Source organism: Theobroma cacao, chromosome 2 (assembly GCF_053813885.1).
Source record: "Theobroma cacao isolate CCN51 chromosome 2, ASM5381388v1, whole genome shotgun sequence".
Taxonomy (NCBI): Eukaryota; Viridiplantae; Streptophyta; class Magnoliopsida; order Malvales; family Malvaceae; genus Theobroma; species Theobroma cacao.
In genome coordinates, this window is record NC_142640.1 from 9,559,423 (window position 1) to 9,583,404 (window position 23,982).

Below are 23,982 nucleotides of genomic sequence, written 5' to 3' on the forward strand. Positions count from 1 at the left end.
AATTTTGACGAGGTTAAAAACTCTATTAAGATAAACACCAACTTGACAAGATTAGAAAATCCATTAAGGTGAAAAATAATCAAACTCCCACTTCGGTTACACAAACTAAATATATTAAAATCTCTTACTCTTTTAAAAAGAGCCTAAAGACAATAAGTACTCCCGCTTACTAAAAATATATTATTTATTAATTTTCAACTTCAAGCGTTTAACAATTAACTTAATAAGGCTTTATATAACTATTCCTAAGAAAGAGAGCCTTTTTACTTTTCTTATGTGGGACTATTACATTTCCTAAATAAAAAAAAAATAACCTTGGAATACAAAAGATAATTTAACCTAACCTAAATTAATGCATAAGTAACTTAAATAATCTTCTTCAACTTAATGTGCAAATAACCTAATAACATACTCTATATCACTTATTATGTGTAATTGATATTTAAGTTTTAATTGTTTAATTTATTACCTTGGAGACTTTAGTTGGATTATAGTAGTTATATATCTGAATATGTTTGAACAAAATTGTTAATATGATTCAATTGTGAAATTTTATAAGAATAATAGATATAAAGGTTTCATATTACTTTAGAGCTTAGTCTCGAAGTAATATAACCATATCATATCTCAAGTTCGGGATGTATATCTTACTTCTAGACCCTTAAAACTAAAAAGGCTCAGATACCACGAAGAAACGCAATGAGAATAACAGCATTCAAGCTAAGCTTAATGTTTAATCAATGAGCTCAAAAAAAAAATTACAGTAAAACATTGAATATCAAAGCTGAAAAAACAAGAAGAACTGAGAAAAGGGCATAACTTCATTGATTGATATTTGCATGAATAGAAAAGCTTAAAACCATCTTACAACGTCGCTTTTGTTGCTGCATTAAACCGACCCAATGCAAGAGGTAAATATCAACTCTAAACATGCATTGTAGTATGTATGACATTAACAAAAACAGCAAAAAAACTGTCAAAATACTAAGCAACAAAAACATAACCACTTAACCATGTGATTGAAACTTGCCAGGGTCTTCAATGCAAGTCTCAATTCAAAAATCTCTAAAAACACAGATAATATACAAAACTCATATGATACTTCACAATTATGGACCTTCTTCGACAGTAGAAGTGATTTCAAAACCGGATTCAGCTTTACTAGAGGTAGAAGCTGTGGTAGGAAGGGTTCTCCTTGTCACAAACGCTGGCTGCTTAGGAATTGGAAGACTCACAGTTTCGCTACCAAGCAAGACGACAACATTCGACATGGTGGGGCGATCACTGGGATCTTCTTGCACGCATAACAGCCCAACATGTACCCACCTCAAAAACTCACTTGCATTGCAACTTGCCCGCATTGTCTCGTCCATTAAATCCAATGCCTTGCCTTCTTCCCACAATCTCCATGCCTGGAACAAAATTAAAAAAATTGCAGTTGGCATGGAAAACGGAAAGTTGAAATGGACTAAAGAGCAGAAAATTTTATCTCTACTTACATAACCGATTAGGCTTGGGGCATGTTCCACTTGGTAAAATCTCATGTTTTTTTTTCCGCTAACAATTTCAAGCATGACTACCCCAAAGCTGAAAACATCGGATTTTACTGAGAAAAGTCCATCTAACGCATATTCTGGTGCCATATATCCACTGCATTTTACAACAATCTCTATGATTAGAAGTGCATTACTTTCATTTTTCCTTTCATAAATTTCTTCGTTGAAAGCAGCTGGAAAATAGAAACTAATTTTGGGTTGCTCTAAAAAAGAATATTAGCAGCTCACTATGTTCCAACTACTCTAAGTGTGTTTGCTTCAGCTTGTTTGCCTTGGATCATCCTTGCAAGGCCAAAGTCTGATATTTTCGGATTCATCTCTGCATCTAGTAGTATGTTGCTAGTTTTCAGATCTCTGTGAATGATTCTCAGTCTAGAATCTTGGTGAAGATAAAGCAATCCTCTAGCAATTCCCAAAATGATATTGAAGCGTGTCTCCCAATCCAATTGCTGGCTAAATGATTCATCTTTAAAATTCGTCATCAAAACCATAACAAATATCAGTGACCCTATAACAAGCCTTCCTATGTTTCTTTTTTCTTTTCGGTTTCTCTATAGTAGTAAAATAAAAGAAAGTCAATCAGGATCACAAAAGATAACAGCTAAGGTTTCAAACGGCTAACCAAATATCCAGCTGTCCAAGCTTTTGTTGGGCATATATTCATAGAGTAGAATCTTCTCCTCTCTTCTTATGCAGTAGCCCAATAGTCTCACAAGATTCCGATGTTGAAGTTTAGCAATCAACACAACCTCATTTTTAAATTCCTCCAAGCCCTGTCCTGAAACACTTGAGAGCCTCTTTACAGCAATTTCTTGACCTCCTGGAAACTTACCCTGGGGTCATAGCCTGTGTAAGGATAATGGCACCATTAAGAATAAATGACTTAAAAGTTCTGAAAGTCCCGAAAAGAATACCTTGTAAACCGGTCCAAACCCTCCTTTTCCAAGTTTGTTTTCTTCTGAGAAATTGTCTGTTGCAGCTATTATGCTTTCAAAATCAAAGAAGGGTACGTCTATCCCCGTCTCATCTTGTTCTTTGAATTTGTTCGAGTCTATTAGCTCTTTAACACCTCTCTCAGTGTCATACCGATGAAGAGCTGCTTTTCTTTGTTTTGCTGAATTTAAAAGAAACAAAAAATTTTGTGGATACAACAACTGTCCTTTGTTAAAACTAACTGTATATAAATCTGATAAGTAATATTTTAACATTAATGCAGTCGTTGGAGGAAGAAACTCAATATAGACAGAGTAAAAGATGCACCATACTTACCTCGCCTTTTTACCACCTTTCTTCTCCATACGCAAATAGAAACAACGGCGCAGAAAAGGGCCATTGCAGTTGCCAGAGAAAGTCCAAGGATCAGAAGGAGTAGCTTGTTGCTATGAAAAGACTCTGCTGATTGTCCACCTTCTGCAACAAAAGATGCATAAAATAGATCAGAGAATATCATGTCAATGGTGCTTCTGGCGCAACACCCCAAAACTGACTTGCCATTTGCGAGAGGCAAGTGCTATCCCTTAATTTTATGCATCAAATTTAATCCTAACCTGGAGTACAGTTTAAAGCTAAGCCATCCCAACGGAAGTTAGCATTGCAAAGGCACCGTTTTGGTCCATTTCCTGTTTTATTGCAAGTTGAATGAGGCCAATCCTTGCATTCAGCAGATGATGTACAGGTTGGCTCTAGCGGCGGCTTCCAACTAATTCCTACTGCAACTGTATCATTTAGTGAAGAATCAGTAGTAAAGTTCCCTAGATCACCGCTGCACCAGCTGGTCACATTGAACTGCGATGATTCATTGAGCTGCAGAATTCTGCTTCCTGATGATTTCATAAAAAAACAATTATCTGGTTTTTCGGATTGCATTTGAATAACAAATATACGTGCCTCTGGATCGACACTGATGACATTATAGCTGCCACTAGGTGCATTGAAGCTTAGATGGTCTGTATCGTTATTGCAGTAGAATCTGGCGTACATGGGATCACCGCATTTTGGTCCAGTGCTTAGGGGATAAGGGACCAAGTTCGTGCCACACGTCTCACAATTTCTACCTGTTGCTCCTGTAAAGTAGTATAGATATAGTTAAATCAAGCTTTTACTTGAGAGTTGCTTTGCTAATTGTTCTTGAAAGAGGTAAAAACTAAAAAATTCTGAAGACTTGCTGTACGATACACTCTCTCTCGTGTGCCTTTTTTCTTTTTCCTTTTTTTGCTATGTACACCTTAGGGTACTCTTCAAATGCTTCTATTTGCAGCACAAGGTTGAAGACAAAGAGCAAAAGGCCATTTCGCTGCATTTGCTAGAACAGAAAAATTATTGAAGTGATTCTTTTTTGTCTTTTTCCTGTTGGAATTAGACTGACATTTTGATAAAATGTTGCTAGCCATAGTGTTAACAGGCAGATTTGTTCTGGTTGGGGTGTCATACATCAAGGTAGTATCTTGAGTAGTTTTTATGCTTATTTTTTCTGTTTTACTAGCTGGGTGCAGTTGCAGCCTTGGTAATTTGTTTATTGAATAATAAGTTGCTTAATCATTCAAAGAAGTTAAGAGCAGCACTATGCTGTTTCAAAAAAAGAGTACAGTATGCATTCCAAAGTTAGTTTTATGTGAGCATTTTTTAGGCTGATTTCAACCTCAGAGGAACATTGCTATAACATTCTTATTAATTTTCTAGAATATCCTTACTAAATTGGCCAAACATAACTATTGGTCTGTGCTATGTGAAGAGTAAAGTACCTGTAGATACTAGATTTTGGTTAATACTGTTACTCTAAAGAATTACGTTACAATATAATGTTGTATAGAGAACAACCAAAATAAGTGAAGTGCTACTTCACGCAAAATAAGTAAAACAAGTAGAACACTACTCCATATGGAACAATTAATGCAAGTAAAACAACTACTTCGAATAGAATAACCATTTCACTTGGATGACAGTGAAAGCAACTCGGAATAAATGGCAGGATTCATGGGTTACTTTCATCTTGGGATGTTCCAGAGAGTTTGGCTTGGTGGTTCAGATATGGAGGTAGTTAAGAGGTTTTCCTCTTAACCCTTTCTTGAAGTACAAGTGTTTCACCCTCTTACCTTGTTCTCGTATACTTATTCATGTACAGCTTATTCTCTTATACCTATTCTCGTACAGCTTATTCTCTTGTACCTATTCTTGTACACCTCTTTTCTATTACCTTTACTTGAGAACAAGTCTTATTACATCCAATTACAGTAACGGTTACTTACATTAATATTCTTCATAATAATGTCATTCATTAGGCGCATTAAAGCCTATTCTTATGTAACCGTCACTTTTAGCACTATATATAGAGCCTCACAATTCATTTGGGAGGACTCTTCTTGGCCCCTCCTAACACATTCTCAACTTGAGAGCTTCTCTCTCTAAATTCTCTCTCTAATTATCTTGTACTTTCTAAGTCTCTTTAAGTCTTTTCTTATTGTCTTCCACCTGCCACAGCACTTAGTACTTCAGGAACTGCTTCAATCTTCCTCTCTGCCTCCTCTGGCACATCCTTTTACTTGTTTGCAACACTTCCTCTCCCTATCACAAGAACCCCCTTTACATTTTGGCGACTCCACTGGGGAGGAGTGATTGCATTAAGTAAAAGCTTACTAGAAAAAAAACTTTACGTTATTGGAAGTAATAGACAGTTCCTTTAGTAACCAAGATACATCTATTCCAAACCTACATCCAAAAGCTGATGAAAATGATTGAGGCTTCTTAAGAGAGAATGCAAATGTTGGAAGACAACAATAAGCGGATGTTGGAGACCATATCTCAACTTGCATCCTTCACTTCCACCATTTTTCAAGCTCAATATGTACACTTTAATGAGAGTGCCCCTGACGAAGTAATTCCTCTAGTTACAAACACTAAGGGGAATGAAGGAAATGGAGAAACTGCAATTGATGTGGATGTTCAAAGAATAGTTCTTCTTCTCTACTCAAGAGAAGGTTAATCTCCTTGATTTGGGAACAAAATATCAAAAGTCCAGAGAAGACTTCATGGAATACATCTAACACTTTAGAGAAAGTGTGTTGGATATACAAGAGTCTTATGATGAGAAGGAGTTAGTGACGATTTGCATTCAAAAAAAAAATGTTTGATGAGTATAGGCTACATCAGCAGAATTTACCTCTTCTAACTTTTGCTACCTTAATGGAAATGGCATGAAAAACCAATAATACGGTTCTCAAACAAAAGGGAGCTACTCACTTCAATAGAAAGAATACTCCAACAATGAATGCAATTTCAGGAAGAGGTAGAGAAAGAAAAGATCCTTTTCAGAACGAAATATTCCATAAGAAAATGCATGCAGAAGAGTTGTTGATTGAGAACAACAGGGTCCAGAACAACCCGCTCCCTACTCATGTATGATATTTCTATGACTTTAACTCTTCATCGCTTTATGAATTGCAATTTGACATTAAAAAAAAAAATTCATATTCAGCCGCTAGCTTTATCGCTTATATTTTGGCTGTAATTATATTATACTATTGGTCGTAAGCTTTATCGCTTATTCTTTGACCATAGTTCATCATTCTTACTTCAGCCGCAAGCTTTACCGCTCATATTTTGGCTGCAATGATATTCTTCTTTTGGTCGCAAGCTTTATCACTTATTCTTTGACCATAATTTATTATTCACATTCCAGCCGCTAGCTTTATCGCTCATAATTTGGCTGTAATGATGTTATGCTATTGGCCGCTAGCTTTATCGCTCATTTCTTGGCCTTAGCTTATTACTCACAAATTGACCGCAGCTCTTACGCTTACTTATTTTAAGGGTTGAATTAATCTCCTTCATATCAAGTTAGAGTTAATCTCCTTGATGTAAAGTTGAGAGTTCCCTTTTGGCCACGTACAATAATATGAAATGTCAACACAAACACAACAAGCATATAGCATTATTATTATTGCAAAAGAAAAAAAAAAGTATGATATATCAATAGCGAAGTACTAACTCAAATGAGCTTTCAAAAAGAGTAAAGGAAAAGCAAAAGACTAGTCAATTACATACTCCATAGAGAAGAGTTATTATTGATAAATACAGCTAATTGTTCTTGTACTTCAGCTTCACGTTTTTTCAGTGAAGCTATCTTCGCTGCAATGTCTTCTAACTCATTCTCCAAGGAAGACTTGTTGAGAAAAATCTTGGCTTTAGATCTACAATCACTAAGGCACTCAAGCTTGAATCCAAAGTTACAAGCATCATCAAAATCCTGTAACATCTGTTGCAATTCCTCTGGTGAAGTACTCATTAGTGGAGCATGGGAAATGGCTAAAGCTCTACCCAACACTTCCATCATTAAGCAAATGACGTCTACGTTCTTTACAAAGGAGGTACTCCAAAACTCTCTCTCTATATTGAAAACATGCGCCAAGTATGACACATACTCCAATGAAACTTGAAAGCCATGGAAGTCAACTTTCTTACCACTTTGTTTAGTATGTGCTACTTGAGTGCCAGAAGCACTACTTGCATCTCTGCGTTCTAGCACTAGGGAGGAAGAAGCACGAGAATAAATCGAAGTAGCTCTAGCATCATTAGTAACAACTCCAACATCATGAACAACCTCAATATTGGAAGTTGCTTCGACATTATTGATGGCAACATCAAGAATAGCTCCAGCATCAACTCTAACATCAGGTACAATCTTAACAGCAGAAATAACCTCAGTGTTAGGAACAACCTCGGTATTAAGAATAGCCTCATCTTGAATAACCTGGGGAATAAAGCTCTGAACATGATTTGGAAATAGAACATCCAAATCAAGGACATCATCAAAAGGGGCTAGCTCACCTTCACTTTCAACTTCATCAACATCAACAGACTTATCATCAAATTCATCACTACGTTCAGAGTCACATGATTCTTCCTCAGTCTCAGCTTCAAAAGTTTCTTCCTGTTCAATTGAGTTAAGTTCTACTCTCACAGTTGTTTCTCTCTACAAAAAAAAAAAAGTATGATGAGGGAATGAATTTAAAAAAAAAAAAGTAAAAGAAGAAGTAAAAGATGAACTTACTTTTCGATGCACATGTTCTGTTTGATGAGTAAGAGCGCGAGGAGCATCATCTTCTTCTTCATTTACATTTCTTTTCTTTTTAAGAAAAATCAAGCGTAAGGATACATCGGAGTTACTTATAAAATGAGTGTAAAGACAAGCTCTGGGATTAGTCAAAGGAACAATAAAATATCTCCATTCTTCAACACACTCCATCCAATAAGCAAACCATCCAGAAGTGTGGATACCAACTCTATCAAAAGCTGGGACAGTACAACTTTTCAGTTTATCTGAACGGAGTGAAAGTCCTGTCATGAGAAATGAAGAAACGCAAGAAGAAAAGCTGATAGGCGAAGAGGAGTCAGGTGGAGCTGGTTGGTCAAATCCAAATTGACGTGCCACTCTATAAGGAGAATACACTTCAACAGAACGAAAGTTTCTATCTCCACCAGAACTAAAACTCTCAATCATAGAAGGCAAATGGGAACTATGAACCCATATACAAAAGTTAATACCTCGTGAGCTCATTCTTCCAGACTGTAGAGGATGAAGGTCATAATAAATTGCAAGATCACCAAATCCATTTATAGGCTGCACATAAGGTCTGGGATTGAATTCTTTTGTAACATCCATCACTTCAAGAACATTACCCCTTTGTAGTCGATCATGCCATGCCTAAGCTCTATAGTTGTTTCTGGATAAAGGGTTATTCATAGAAAAAGATGCAAAAGGATATGCATTAGGCATGGGAGCACAAGTACCAAACCTTTCCCATAAGCACATCTGAATGAAGGAAACATCCACATAAGTCAAAACCTTGTAACGCCCAGCTAACTCGATAGTTTTAAGTTGGTATAAGTCTAATCTCTTATATAGGGATCCTAAATACAGTGGAGCAAGAGGAAAGCATATTCCCTTAACAATTTTTATTGCTAAAGGAACAACTGCTGAGGAGATACCATCATCTGGACACCCTGGGAGTACGTGTCGTGCCAACCAAAAAATTATTAAAGCTACTAGCTCATACTTATGGTCTGGGTACTCAGGAGAATCAATCTCAATTCCTTTAGCATTAAACTTTTTATAAAAAACCCCTATCCAATTGGAAAATCGTGCAACCTTCGAAGTTTTACTCAAACTCTTAAGTAGATCAAAGAAAAAGTCTCGAGTACATACCTCTTCTTCAGAAAGTTTAATAGAGTGAAAATCATCCTTTCCTATACAAGGAAGTTCCAAGAGAACAAGTACATTTTCTAGAGTGAAGGTAAATTCCCCCCATGCAGTAATCATAGTATGAGAAAACGTGCTCCACCTCGCAAGAATAGCACGCCACACATCTATCCTTTTTTCTCTATGAATATTGAGCTTGGAAGTGATACGTATAGCATCAAGTATCCCAGCAGAAGAGAGAAGTTTAACATAAGAAGGATTCTTCAACACCTTAGTTACCCATTCATCCCAACCATGAACAAATTGAGAATTGGAGCCTAACTTAGTAGCAGAAAGGGGAAACTCACCACGTTCAAACCTGAATTTCAGAATAGATGGTCCTGGAATACCACTTCTTCTATGAGGCGGTGCTTCTGAGCATAAACGATTCCAATCATATCCAACAGACTCAGAGGGATGTTCGTCAACCTGTCTGGCACGAACTTCTTCCCAAAAACGATCTTCTCCTTTTTCTCTAATAATTTCATCTTCCCAATTTTCAGGAACAGGAGGAACTTCACCACTCTTTCCTACTCTAATTTTCTTGGGAGCAACTAATTTGGAATCACTATTCTTCCTTTTATGTGCAGTGGTTTTCTCCCTTGTTGCAACTCTTCCAGGCTCACCATAATTGATCTTCGGAGGGACACGCGTCCTAGGCATAGAGGATGATGAAAAAGCTGCCTACAAACATGATCATGAAAAAAAGAGATAAGTATACATACGTAATAATTTTTTATTTTTACTTATTTATTATGCATAAAAAAAATCACAACCATAAAGTAAAACAATAAAACTTATCAAAATTATAGATTTTGATATTATTATTATTTTTATATGCAATATAAATAAATATATGTAATAAATAAGTAAAACTTAAAAAATTTTTTTACAGCTTTAAATAATAATAATAATAACGAATAAATAAAACTCAATATATATATATATAGATAATATTTAAAATATATATAATAATTACAAACTTGAAAGCTCGCAGCACATGCCGCGAGCTTCACTTAAAAAAGCTCGCGGCCTTAAAAGAGCTCACGACTTGCGCTAGCTCTCAAGTACAAAGGAGCTCTCAAACACTACAAAACACTAAAATAAAAGACACTACAAATGTCAAAGTTAAAGTCAAATTATATTAAAAAAAAAAAAAAAAAAAAAAACAAGAAAGAGCATGCAGCTTTAAGACAAACTAGCTTTTATGTGTTTATTTATTAGTTGTTTCATTATTCTAGTGTTTTTCTCTATCAAAAGCTGACATGAGGCTTCCTTCACTCTAGCTTGTTCTTGTTTTCTTTATTGTAATATTTTTATTAAACATTATTCATAAAAAATAAAATAATAAATTATACTTAAAAAATATTAAATCAAGAAGCTTATGATTAAAAGCTGTACGATCCAAAAACAAACAAAAACATTCAAGATAAAATATAAAAATAATATTAAATTAAAAAAAAAAAAAAACCTCACTTAAAAGGGCTCGCGGTTTATGCCGCGAGCTCCACTTAAAAGAGCTCGCGGTTTATGCCGCGAGCTCTACTTAAAAGAGTTCGCGGCACATACCGCGAGCTCTACTTAAAAAAGCTCGCGGCATGAACCGCGAGCTCCAATTGAAAAAGCTCGCGGCACATACTGCGAGCTACAAAGCAAAAACTTTCTAAAATAAAAAGGTGAAGTGTAGCATGTTTCAAAAACAATATTATAAAAAAAAAAAAGGATACTGCAGCTTTGCGCCTTTCAATGTTAGAAAAGCCTTTCTCTACATATATATATATATATATATATATATAAAACCTGCAACTTTCAGCCTTTGGTGTCGATAAATTACTCCAAGGTACAAAGCCCTCTTCTCTACATATAAAAAAAAAAAAAAAACTACAACTTGTAGTTTTTTGCTGCCAACAAATCAAAGACAAAAAAAAAAAAAAAACAAAAAGTTTTGACAAGTTAATCGATTTTTATTTATTCTTTTAACTTTAGCCTTTATTTACTCTTTTTATTCACTTTTCTAAGGCTGCATATCAAAATAAAATAAAAAAAAAAAACTTCAAAGTTCTCTTTTACATTTTTTCTTGTGCTGTGAGCTACAAATCAAACTTTAATTTAATATATATATAAAGAAAAACCGTGGCTTGTGTTATGAGCAATTAAAAAGCTAAAGACAAAATAGTTTTCAAGAAGAATACAAAGATAAAATAAGCTTAAAATATCAAAGGCACTAAAGACAAAGTCAAAGAAGAATGAAATTCATGCATTACTCTCCATAGAAAAAATATATATATATATATATATATATATATATATAATAACTATTATTATTGACATTTAAAAAAAATTATTTATGTACTTGAATATATATCTATAATTCTTTCAATAAAAAAAAAAATTCAGCTCATGCATGAAAAAAATTTCTTGTTTCATATATAAAAAAAAAAATTTCATGCAGGGGGCAACAAATAAGAGAAATTCAACTAGAAAAAATTCAACTGATTGAAAACAAAATTAAAAAAAAATTACAAGAAGAAGAAAAAATTTACTTACTTAAAAAGATTCGCAAAAGAATCGACTTTACTCTAAAATTTATTTTGCTTTACTTTGAATATGAATGAAGAAAATTGTTCATAGTAACTTGATATTTATAAGCCATGTAGAATCAAGATTTTTATGAAAAAGATATTAAATATTATTGCATAATCAATAAAATATTACAAATGGAATCAAGGTTTTTTATGAAAAAGATATTAAATATTATTGCATAATCAATAAAATATTACAAAAGATATTGAAAATAAAAAAAAATGCAATCAAATATTACGAAAGACATTAAATATTATTACATAATCACTCAAATATTACAAAAAGATATTGACATTACAAAAAAAAAAAATAGTATTACACCTTACATAAGATAGTAACATGTTACTACCTAAAGTATTACTGGCTAAGGTGTTACTGTCTAAAACAATACTGTCCAAAGCATTACTGCTCAAAATGATACAGTATAATACGTTATAGTACAAAAAAAAAATTTACTTTAAATTAATACATAAGAATTATTTTTAACAATAAATTCTTATGCAGGGGGCAAAATGTAGATACTAGATTTTGGTTAATACTGTTACTCTAAAGAATTACGTTACAATATAATGTTGTATAGAGAACAACTAAAATAAGTGAAGTGCTACTTCACGCAAAATAAGTAAAACAAGTAGAACACTACTCCATATAGAACAATTAATGCAAGTAAAACAACTACTTCGAATAGAATAACCATTTCACTTGGATGACAGTGAAAGCAACTCGGAATAAATGGCAGGATTCATGGGTTACTTTCATCTTGGGATGTTCCAGAGAGTTTGGCTTGGTGGTTCAGATATGGAGGTAGTTAAGAGGTTTTCCTCTTAACCCTTTCTTGAAGTACAAGTGTTTCACCCTCTTACCTTGTTCTCGTATACTTATTCATGTACAGCTTATTCTCTTATACCTATTCTCGTACAGCTTATTCTCTTGTACCTATTCTTGTACACCTCTTTTCTATTACCTTTACTTGAGAACAAGTCTTATTACATCCAATTACAGTAACGGTTACTTACATTAATATTCTTCATAATAATGTCATTCATTAGGCGCATTAAAGCCTATTCTTATGTAACCGTCACTTTTAGCACTATATATAGAGCCTCACAATTCATTTGGGAGGACTCGCCCCTCCTAACACATTCTCAACTTGAGAGCTTCTCTCTCTAAATTCTCTCTCTAATTATCTTGTACTTTCTAAGTCTCTTTAAGTCTTTTCTTATTGTCTTCCACCTGCCACAGCACTTAGTACTTCAGGAACTGCTTCAATCTTCCTCTCTGCCTCCTCTGGCACATCCTTTTACTTGTTTGCAACACTTCCTCTCCCTATCACAAGAACCCCCTTTACAGTACCTATATCTGACAGCACCACACGGACATTAACATCATAGCCACCATCTTGGTCATCCTGAAGATCTTTGAGATCCTCTGTCCAAGTCAAGCATAAAACAGTGTCCCTCTGGCGGACATATGAATATGCCTGGCACTGGCAATTACTAAGGCACGTCTCTCTGCATTCTTTTTCATCCTTCGCCTCAAACGAGTCTGGATTTCTCACTTTCATCCTTTTGAAGCTCAAGAAATCATTGTCACATGATGTATTCTTTCTGGAGCAACCATCTGAAAAAATTCCGGCCTTCCATTTCTCTGGGAGTTTAGGTTTGAAACCTGGCAAACATTTGCATGGTAACTTATTCTTGCTATTACAGATGCCAAAGTTCCCACAAAAATTGAACACACCGCATATATCTTTCGGAAACCACAACATTAAGGACCAGTTTTTCGTGTCTATATCCAACTGCCAATACTGTAAATCTCCGGTAAAACTCATCACCAATCTTTTATCACTGTAAACTTCTGGTCTATTATTGCTTAAATCGAAAAAATTGAGTATTGTAGAAGGCATTACATCCGATTCAAAGATTTTGCCTGTCTCTGGCTCCATTGATCTCCAGTGAGTGATAATTTTTTCCATGACAACAAACTGACTCTCTTCTGCCGGATCTTTCTTGAAAGTGAAGTTTCCCGGTGCTGGATCTTCTTTACTGGTCCATGAAGTTAATTTAAAATTTTCATCCATCTTCATTCCATAAAGAAATGTATCCGTTGGTTGGTCAAAGCTTTGCCATAAAATTTTCCCCTTTGACCGATCCTCAAGCAGAACAAAGTTACCAGTATCCTCGAGCTTTGCCACAAGGTTCAAACGTTTGAGCCCAAGATCTGTATGCCAATAAACGATCCCTTTGTCATCGGATACTTTGAGGTCGCCACCTGCAATAGATAAAACTCCACTATTGTCTGAAAGTGGTTTTCCTCTATTAGCAACCCAAACAACTGTTTGTGGATTGGTGGTGTACCATATGCCTACATACCTCTTCACATTAGAGCTTCTGGATGGGTCAAAGAACCCCAATTCAAATCTATTTCCAGCTGAAACAAGAGTTTGTGCATAACCTAGCCTACTTTTTATTGTTATATTATCTCTAGCAGAGCAGCAATGAGGAGAAGATAATATCAAAATTGTATAGCAAAATAAGATGACAGAGAGAATGTGAACTACTGACCATCTAGAAGTTCTTTTCATCTTCTTGGAACATGAATTTTCTTCGTACTGTCACCCGAAAGAGTAGGAAGAGACCGAATTTTCTTCTGTTTTTCACTTGAGGCTTGTAGTATAGGGAATCATCCGTGGACTTAAACGTTAAGAGAGTCAACAGCTAAAATCCAAGTCATTGCGGCAAGGTCACGGGCCCTGCTTTTTAGTGCTCACTCACAGCTGCTACTAAAAACGCAAGTGATGAATAAAGTTTGCATGATTAGTTACTTTTTTTCTAATGGCCAAACACTTCACACCAACATTTACTAAGCCATGCCCACTATCTTATTTTTCAAATTACATAAACTAGATTTTACCCCGTGCTTTGCACTCGGATTAAAAAAAAATTATTATAAGAAATGTTCATGAAACAAAAAATTTACAATTTTTCGTACAAAAGGAAAGAGTATACATTCATTTGCTTCTATTCAAGTGAAATTGAATAGTCGAAATGAAAATTAAGATCATTATTGACTCTTCAATTTGTTATGCTTGCTTTAAAAGAAAATATAAAACAATGTTTATAAATTTATACATTTATTTGCACCTACTTAACAAAAGGAGTGTGACCATGAACGAAATTTACATTATACTTTGATGTTGTGTTTTTACAGTTACTTTTGTGCATACAAAAATTAACGTTATAGTGTTTTACGGTGTAAACTCGAGAAATAGTTTTTTAGCTACTTGGTTGCTAACTGGTGATGGTAAAATTTGTTCTTCTGGTTCTATTATTGTTGGAAGTGTCATTGATCTTGAAGCAGCAACAGAACTTGGAGTGTAGCATTCTTAGTTTTCCAGCTCATTACAATCAAACATGTTGTAGTTGGCTATTCCTGATTTTATTACTTTGGTGCTTAAGCTTATGATGAAAACCCTTCCTTGACTGGTCAATGCTTTTGGCAGAAGGTGCAGCAAAAAAGTGTGAAGAGCCAGTTTCAAAAGAGCAGAACAAACTACTTACACTTGAAAAACTGAAGGCAACAAAAATAATCATGCAAAACATACCCTTTTTTGAGTCCTATAAAAAGAAAGATTAGCTTGATAAATGTGCGTGGAACCACTGGAGTCTTGATTGATATTATCTCTTGTTAATTTTCAAAATAGTAAAGACAGGCAGTGATAAATAAGGAAAAAAATATAAAATCATAACAAAAAAAGTAGTGCTTTGCTAAATAGCCAAAAAGAAGAGATGATTTTATAATTTCAGAAATACCTTTGTTTTCTACATCTTCTCCTTCATCGATTTTCTCTTCAGGCTGCATCGCCAAGGTGGACTCCGGCTGAATTGCATTTCATATGTCAAAGCAATTTCAATTAATTGAACAAACTAAGGGAACAAAAAATAGAAAGCAAGACCTAAAAGAAAAGAAATGAAATTATATGATAGTTCAAAAGTTTTTATTTTTGGGGTCATAGTTCCAAAATAATTACAGATAGGTGGTGATAAAAAAATGAAAAATCAAATAAAATCATAACAAAAAAAATAGTGCTTTGCTAAATAGCCAAAAAGAAGAGATGATTTTATAATTTAAAGAATACCTTTGTTTTCTACATCTTCTCCTTCATCGATTTTCTCTTCAGATTGCATCATCAAGGTGGACTCCGACTCAACTGTATTTCATATGTCAAAGAAAGTTCAATTCATTGAACATACTAAAACAACAAAATAAAAAACAAAACAAAAAAGAAATGAAACAAAATTATATGACAGCTCAAAGGTTTTATTTCTAGGGAATCAGTTTTAAAATTAGCTTCCAAAATTATATTAAATTTATGCACACATTAAATTCCAAAATTGTTAAGTCAGCCAGTGATTAATAAGTTGAAAAAAAAAAGTAAAATCAAATAGAAATTCAAGCCGAAGAAAAACTACTTCCTAATCCATTCCCACTTTTTTAGTTCATCTTATTCTTACTAAATAGCAAAAGCAAAAGATGATTATATAATTTAAGGAATACTTTTGTTTTTAACATATTCTCCTTCACCAATTTTTTCTTTAAGTTGCATCATCAAGGTAGACTCCTACTCAACTGTATTTCATATGGCAAAGAAATTTAAAATAATTGAACAAACTAAAACAACAAAACAAAAAAAATGATATTTTATGACAGTTTGAAGGTTTTTATTTGGAGAGAAAAAGTGGGGAAAATTAGTTTTGGTTGGGAAGCGTAAGCTCCATTCAAGGCAAAAGGAGAAAGCTTTTTTGTTTGTAGGATGAAGATCAAAAAGGGGATGAGTGGGAAAGTGTGTGCTGCCTACATTTTCCATTTCCTTAAATAAATCATAAATAATTGTAATTTCTAACCGAGCAAGTGACAAAAAGTCTAATAATGCGGCCATGGGTCATTGCCCACTTCAAAAGGCAAAGGCAAAGCTGATTGGGGATAACTTCATAAGCATTGCTTCACTGTGCTCCGTCCATATTTCATAAACATTAAAAAAGAAAAAAAAACAGTACAGTATTCCATGGATGATTGAAAAGGCACGATGGACATCGAAAAGATTGACCCGAAGAACCAAAACACGAAAACAAATCCAGGCCAGCCACATCGCCCAGTCGTACAAATCACAATGGCTAGTACAAATCCCCATAAACCAAAACCTTTGACGTGAGTCTGAAAAGAGAGAAGAGCAAGGTAGAAAGAAAGGACTGAGGCCAAAAAAAAAAACCGAACGCCAGAGTAAAAGGATGTGGGCATGCGGCCGGCCCCAGTTGACCCTTCACCTAAAGCAAGATCAAAAGCCTAAAAATCTTCTTGAAAGGCCATTGAATAGGTAACGTGTCAACCTCTGAAACCCCAACGTGACAAATTGTGAGAGCTACGTTGAGTTTTTTTTTATATTAAATCATAACTTTTGATATGACAGTTTATGAAAATAAAAATGTGACTAAAAATAAAGTCAGTTTTAAATCTTCAAATTATATAAGTTGTAGATGTCATAATCTCATATGCCATGTCTTTGTTGATGACAAAATCTTACTTTCAATCTGTAAATTGATTCCACCTTAGTAGAGAGATATGTGTAGAACTTTGAAATCTTGGGTTGTGTCAATAGTAGAGTTGTGTAAAAAAGGAGAAATAAGATAACAATGTGTTATTTAACGCCTTGGAAGTTTCTTAAAGAGTAAACTAAATTGTTAAAAAGGCACTGATATTTTGGCTAACTTACAAAAATCACGCGGTCAAGATTGTTCCGTTCAAATGGTCCCAACATTTGATCATTTCCTTTGCTCTCTTTCCGGAAAACAATAAGATCGAGATAGCTCAGACATCCAGTTGCCTAAACGGGTTGCGCACAACTTTGGCCACCAAGGACTCTTGATTTAACGTCTCCTCTGCTCTTAATTTTCTTCTTCACTTTGTGTGTATATAACCATATATGAAAGAACTCGGTCAGGACTTAAAACGGCCCTGCTTTACATGTTGTTCTATAGCTCAACTTGATTAAAAAGAAACTGCCACTCCCCTGACAAACTCTGCATAAAGTTATCCTATTCAAGAAACAGAGTAATCAATGATAACAGAAAATTATGTATCTCCACCACTTGAAAATTAATATAACCCATTAGTCAGGAATGATTGAATATATGCATTTATATGTCTTATGGAGATGAATCACTTTCTTACATTCAACCCCTTTTCTCCTCGGCAAATGTGACACCTCAACCTCATAGGGAGCTAGAAAAAAGAAAACACTTCTGCAGCAATAATAGTCAAAACAGTGATTCAAATTCGAGAAAGAAATTTACTGAATACTAAAGTGTCAAACAGAGTAATGCACTTCAAGTAAATTCTTACACTACAAAAGAATCACTTTGATAATAGGACATAAGAATCAGGTTTTGATGAACTCGAGACATAGCAACAACTACTGGGAGAAGAAAGCATTCACAATCATCGGCCCTCTTCCAAACTGGCCGTAAGCTCTGAATTCCATTGCTGCTTATTGGTAGAAGAAGCTGAGCTGCAAAGAGCCCTTCTCACAACATATGCTGGCTGTTCGGGAATGGGAAGACTTGCAGTTTCACTTCCAAGCATGAAAAGCACATCTGACATGGTGGGACGGACACAGGGGTCTTCTTGTACACATAAGAGTCCAACATTAACACACCTAAGAAATTCATTTGCATTGCAAGTTTTACGCAAAGCCGGCTCAGCTAAATCCAGAGCCTTGTCATCTTCCCACAATCTCCATGCCTGGCATAGTTTCAAACTATAAATATATTGGAATCAAATAGGGAGGGGATAGTTATCGCCAAACATAAATAATCAAGATACTTACAAAACCTAGGAGGCTTAGGGGCTGTTCTGCTTGATAAAATCCAGTGTTCCTTTTTCCACTGATAGTCTCAAGGAGAACCACACCAAAACTGAAAACATCTGATTTGATTGAGAAAAATCCATCAAGTGCATACTCGGGAGACATGTAACCACTGTATAACAACGTTTAGTTTTACAATTAGTTGATTCGGGATCACTGCTGGGAGATTGAAATGTTTTACTATTTGATTTAAAAGACTTACTAGGTACCAACCACTTTCTCTGTGCTCGCCTCTGTTTGTTCGCCTTCAAAAATTCTTGCCAAACCAAAGTCAGAAATTTTTGGGTTCATCTCCTCATCTAATAGAATATTGCTTGTTTTCAAATCCCTGTGAATAATCCTCAGCCTAGAATCTTGGTGAAGATAAAGCATCCCTCGAGCAATCCCCAAAATAATGTCAATGCGCTTCTCCCAGTTCAACAGCACGCTTCGTGTTCGATCTTGCAAGATTATTGACATTGTCATTTGAAAGTATTACTTTGATGACCAACTTAAGAAATTATGCATTAATTGATTCCAAAATTTTTAAAATTCAGGTCTAGAGGCTAACCGAATATAAAGGAGTCCAAACTTTTGTTGGGCATATATTCGTAGATTAACATTTTCTCATATCCTTTAACACAATAGCCCAGAAGCCTGACAAGATTACGATGTTGAAGCTTGGCAATCAAAACAACCTCATTCTTGAATTCCTCTAAGCCTTGACCTGAACCTCTCGATAGCCTCTTTACAGCAATTTCTTGTCCTCGTGGAAGCTTACCCTGAGAAGACAAGTCCGGATAATGCACCAATCGTCAATATGAAATGACATTACCTGGCAGAGAAAAGAAATTGAACACAGATGAATGGAGAGGGTAGAGCCGTTACCTTGTAAACAGGCCCAAACCCCCCTTGTCCAAGCTTGTTTGCTTCGGCGAAGTTATCTGTAGCTACTAATATGCTTTCCAGATCGAAATATGGTACATCTATGTCTGTTTTATCATCGTCCCTGAAGTCGCCTGAATTTATGAAATCTATGACACGTCTCTCACTGTTGTACAAGCTGAATTCCAGATTTCCTTCATCGTAAAACCCAAAATTAAACTCCTTTAGAATAAAACATTTGACAAAGAAACCTGCTGTGAGAGTTATAAGCATTGACTACCTTGTCTACTGATCATTCTTCTTCTCCTCTTATGGTACAAAGCAAAAGCAGTGCACAGGATGAACAGCATGGCTGCAGTGACCCCAAGGAAGATCAAATATTTCTCCGGACGTCCTCGGCGTCGATTCCAGTGAGAATCTAGAAAAGTGGAGAACACTATATAAGGTAACTAGAGCGTATTAACATGAAAAGCACCTTCCGATTAACAGGATAACTACGATACTCAATTTCATCAACTATTTCTCTAATTCAATTCATAAGGACTTCCTACTTCCCATTTGAAACTACTCTTTCAAGGTAAAATTGTTGAAGAGGTCCAAGCAAAGATCATAATGTCCAATCAACTTATCCTCCGTTGGAAAGCCATAATAAGTGCAGAAATCAGGCTTCCATAAGCCTGAGGAGTATAAGCCCACAAACTGTCATGAGACGGTTATCTCATATATTTTTTTTTTTTGAAGGTTGGTTATCTCATATATTAGTTTGTAATCTACCGAATTTGACTAATTATTTTCACCATTAAAGAAAATCTATATAATTAAAAGCAAGTTATAGCTTTCTCAGTCCTCACTTGGAGTGCATCTCCATCTTGATGGATCCCATTGAAAGGATCCATTGCAGGAGCACCTATTTTTCCCATCGGCTGCTACATTGCAAGATGAATTTGGCAAATCTTCGCAGTCTTCAGATGAACCACATATTGGCTCTAAGGGCGGCTTCCACCCAATTTCTACTTCATAAAACAATTTAGCTTCACTTAAAGAATCCGTACTAAAATTATCCCTGGTAGCATTGCACGCACTGCTCACAAAAAATGGAGAGGACCCAGGAAGCTGTAGAAGCTTTTCCATTGAATCTCTTCCCCTACAATTTTCCGCATTTTGAACTTGGATGGAAAACCTTTGTGTCTTCAGATTGATGCTAGTAACTCGGTAGTGTTGACCACTTGCATTGAGGCTAATCTCACCAGTGTCTGTTTCAGTTTGGCAGTTGAAACTGAAGTACATTGGATCACCACAACTCAATCCAGTGCTAAGAGGGTAGGGAATGATGTTAGTGCCACAAGTCTCACAAGTTCTGCTTCCTGATTCTGTAAAGGTGCAACGTGTGAGTGTCAGAAATAATACAGTTACGATTTACAGACATTGATAATAGTTATTTTGCTGTGTCTTATTGATTATAATCATAAGGTGAAAAAAGAATCTGTGGACCATCACTTCTCTTTATATTGATTCTCAAAGTTTTATTAAATTGATCAGAACACTTAGCCCCCTGCCTGCACAATTACAAGTTATGACTGCTCGGGCTTTTGACAATTAAAGATACAGTAATCAGAATGGGTTTTAAGACTAAATCGGAACCACTGAACAAAACACTGTAGCAATAGAGCCAGAGTTGAGCAATTGATCATCAGAAGAGGTGATCGTGGCAACAGTCAAATGTTCATTTTCCATAGATATTTGAAAGAGTTAAGTACTGGTTCAAATTAAGTTTGTTGCATGAAAGCAAAACTACTTAAATAACGAAAAACCACTAGTAAAAAGCTAGAATAAGCGTACCTATTTCAGAACGCTGTACACGGAGATAGAGGTCAAGACCCCCATCTGTATATGACTCCTGAATGTTTTTTAAATCATCTATCCATATCCCGCAAGTAAAATTACTTACACGACTCCTTAGGTAGGTTTCAACTTCGGTATATGAATAAGCGTGACAAGCGCAGTATTTAAGGCACCTACTCCGGCATTGATTTTTATCATTAACTGAAAATATTGAAGTTGGCTTTTGCACTTTCATCTTGCTTAATTTCAAGAATTCCTCAACCTTGTGTTGGCCGCATACCGGAGATTTTCTTGTGCACCCTTCTGAAAAATCTCCTTTGTTCCAATTATCCGGTGATTGTGGTTGAAACCCAGGTAAACACTTGCAGGGCACCTTGTTCTCCTTATTGCAACTACCAAAATTACCACAAGCATCAAACACGCTACATCTGTTAATTGGCTCCCACCAGTTCGACGACCATGCATCCGTCTGATTATGCCGTTCAAAAAACCGCAACTTTCCAGCGAAATCCATGACTAATCTGGTGTTGTTGTAGTCGTAGCTTTGTGGTAGCGTACCACTACAATTGCTCGAAATATTTATAGGATTTTGCTTCTGAAGTGGACAATATTGCGGTGTACCATTCTGTAGGAAAAGGGAAATAAAATTCGGAATTTCATCATTGGTAATGAATTTTCCTGATAATCCACTTTTCCAGTACGGCATCAAATCGTTGTTAGTGATGATATATTCGTTTCCTCGTTCTGTTTCATCTTGCCGGAAAACGTAGGGTCCTGAGGCAGGGTCATGTTGACTTTTCCATGAAGTCAACTTGAGGTCTTCAGTAAACTTCATACCAGGAAGAAATGTATCAGTCGGGTGAAGAAAACTTTGCCAAACCACTCTCGCCGAGCCATTATCTGGACCTTCACTTAAAACCAGGTTTCCAGAATCCATGAGCTTCAACGTCATCTTGGAAGGAGCTGAGATGCCTTCAGGACTGGTCAATGTGTAAGAAGGGCTACTTCCATCAGAAAGCATGAGGTTACCTTCATTACTAATGCCAAAAACCCAGGCCGTGGAATTAGACACTGATTTATCTCTGTTGGCGACCCATACGATTGTCCGTGGTTCCATGCGGTAATACCAGATGCCAACGAATCGTCCCCCGTGGGAGCTTCCATTAGGTGTGAAAAACCCAAGTTCGAATTTCTCACTGGCAGATATAAGTGACTCTCCCGAGCTATTAATGGGATTGTAAAACGTTATGGTGTCTCTTGCAAAGCAGCAGGTAAAGCCAAAGCATAAGAACAAGGCATACAGAGAGAAGCTAGGGAAAAACATGTGATTTGCAGAGCTTGAAATGAAGAATGTGCTTAAGATCCTACCCCTTAGAGACGCCATTGCATAAGAAACCATACTCAGATAATAATCTTTCTTCAGTAACATGGTAGTTAAGAATCGTACAATTAATTGTAGCACGTTGACTAATACGTACTCTTGTAGTCAAGCACCTACCATGTTTAAACCTTTTCTTACTAATTAATCTCTAGCTTGGAAATGAGTAAAATACCAAATGCGTTAAGAAAATTACTGATCAAAATTCAAGTTAGAAAGTTTGTTTTGCTCCAAAAAAAATTGAGAGGATTATATTACTTTAGAGGTGTCTCAAAATGTTTATAAAAAGAAAAATAAAACCACCTACACCTACTTGCATAGGTAATAAAACTTCAATTCTCCAAACTCGATCGTATTCACAAGAAGTCCCAACAAGTCCACTTATAAAGTGATTAACAATTTCTGGGTAGAGACAAATTAGACTCTTAAGTGAATCAAAAGTTTTTCCGACGAAGAAGACATTGTATTATTATGAATAATCGCTAAAGGTTGAATTGGCGAGGAGCATGGGCATGGCTACACGCAATGGAAGCAGGCTCCTGATGTCCCAATTTCTCAACTTCAACTGAGACTTTGTCACTTGAGACTCGCGAGGGCAGGGGTCCTTTGATTGATACTGCCATCCAAATGGCAGTACTTTACTGGTTTAAATTGAAGCATTATTGAGGGCAAGGGCAAGTTCAAGGTCTTCCACGATAGTCCAGTTCACATTTCATTTATGGTCATGGCAGGTTTTCTCTTCGCCAGCCCTTTCTGACAAGGAATCTTCCATGTCCCACGCGGCTTTGCTATCTGTTTGCCTTAAAAAAGTATGCGCCCCTATCTTCTCTCTGATTTTTCTTTGATAATAAACAGCCATACTTTTGTTAGTCAAGAAAAGTCACAACGTAGCATTTATTTTGTAGAACAATTAATTCGTGGCTAAGGAGACAGACTTGAAATCTGTTGGACTCGCCCCCGCAGGTTCGAACCCTGACGTTGTTTTTATTTTGCAAACAAAATCATCGATCAAGGCCTATTTAGATGATTCGTGGTCACCAATATTTTTTCTTTATTATTTTTTTTATTTACTTTGGTTCTGCCCCTCCTTCCCTCAATAGACTTGCTCAAATTTCATCTATCATATATGGATTCATGCAACAGGCAACCACCAGCAACAGTATTCTAAGGTACATTTGACAAAGGGTGGCCCATTCTCCATGGCCGATGTGGTCTTAGTTGAGGGGCGCATATCATATGATGTGGATGGGACCACTTTTGGAGATTGGACCAGACCAAACTGACAGGCCCGCCCAATACCGTTACCCACCTTGTACTTGGGAGTTGGGACAGTATAGGCCTATTGGGCTTTAAAAATCTTTGTCTTATCAGCCGCTCCTGCAGGAGGTTTGCCTATGGAAAACAGAGAGGAGATCCATGTGGGGTGGTGCTGAGTCTGCCATCATTTTCAGATCTGAGTTTTTGTTTAAAGCAAACTGTATGGTTGGACTGCTCTTCACTCCTTGCATTTTCCTACCTTTTCAAACAAATGGAGAAATACTTTTTTTTACAAAAATGCTAAAAAAGCTCTTTAAATTAGTTAAAAAATTTTAAGTAAATTTTT

The 23,982-nt window shown here is 35.8% G+C and overlaps 1 protein-coding gene and 1 pseudogene across 7 annotated transcripts; both read right to left on the reverse strand.

Annotated features, from left to right (window-relative positions):
• Positions 1-803: 803 nt before the first annotated feature.
• LOC148764002 (G-type lectin S-receptor-like serine/threonine-protein kinase At4g03230) lies at positions 804-13,957 on the reverse strand (annotated as a pseudogene). Its single transcript, XR_016024506.1, has 8 exons — positions 12,727-13,957; positions 3,104-3,619; positions 2,826-2,966; positions 2,471-2,670; positions 2,179-2,389; positions 1,785-2,022; positions 1,500-1,650; positions 804-1,412 (listed from the first exon to the last, which is right to left on the reverse strand). The product of XR_016024506.1 is annotated as a G-type lectin S-receptor-like serine/threonine-protein kinase At4g03230 (transcript).
• On the reverse strand, positions 13,507-22,556 carry LOC18608572 (G-type lectin S-receptor-like serine/threonine-protein kinase At4g03230). Of its 6 annotated transcripts, none has more exons than XR_016024504.1 (14): positions 20,999-22,533; positions 20,011-20,529; positions 19,440-19,577; positions 19,163-19,353; positions 18,846-19,056; positions 18,498-18,735; positions 18,257-18,407; positions 17,773-18,171; positions 17,602-17,669; positions 17,144-17,450; positions 15,512-15,583; positions 15,186-15,252; positions 13,938-14,155; positions 13,507-13,644 (listed from the first exon to the last, which is right to left on the reverse strand). XR_016024504.1 is itself a non-coding variant. In XM_018114883.2 (8 exons), the coding sequence occupies exons 1-8, from the start codon at positions 22,428-22,430 to the stop codon at positions 17,869-17,871; spliced, it is 3,183 nt and encodes a 1,060-aa protein (XP_017970372.2). In that variant the 5' UTR covers positions 22,431-22,515; the 3' UTR covers positions 17,520-17,868. The 6 variants fall into 6 exon arrangements, 1 of the variants encoding a protein (XP_017970372.2); XR_016024503.1 differs by having other exon boundaries at positions 17,144-17,465; XR_016024502.1 differs by having other exon boundaries at positions 17,602-17,672; positions 20,999-22,515.
• Between the last annotated feature and the right edge of the window lie 1,426 nt (positions 22,557-23,982).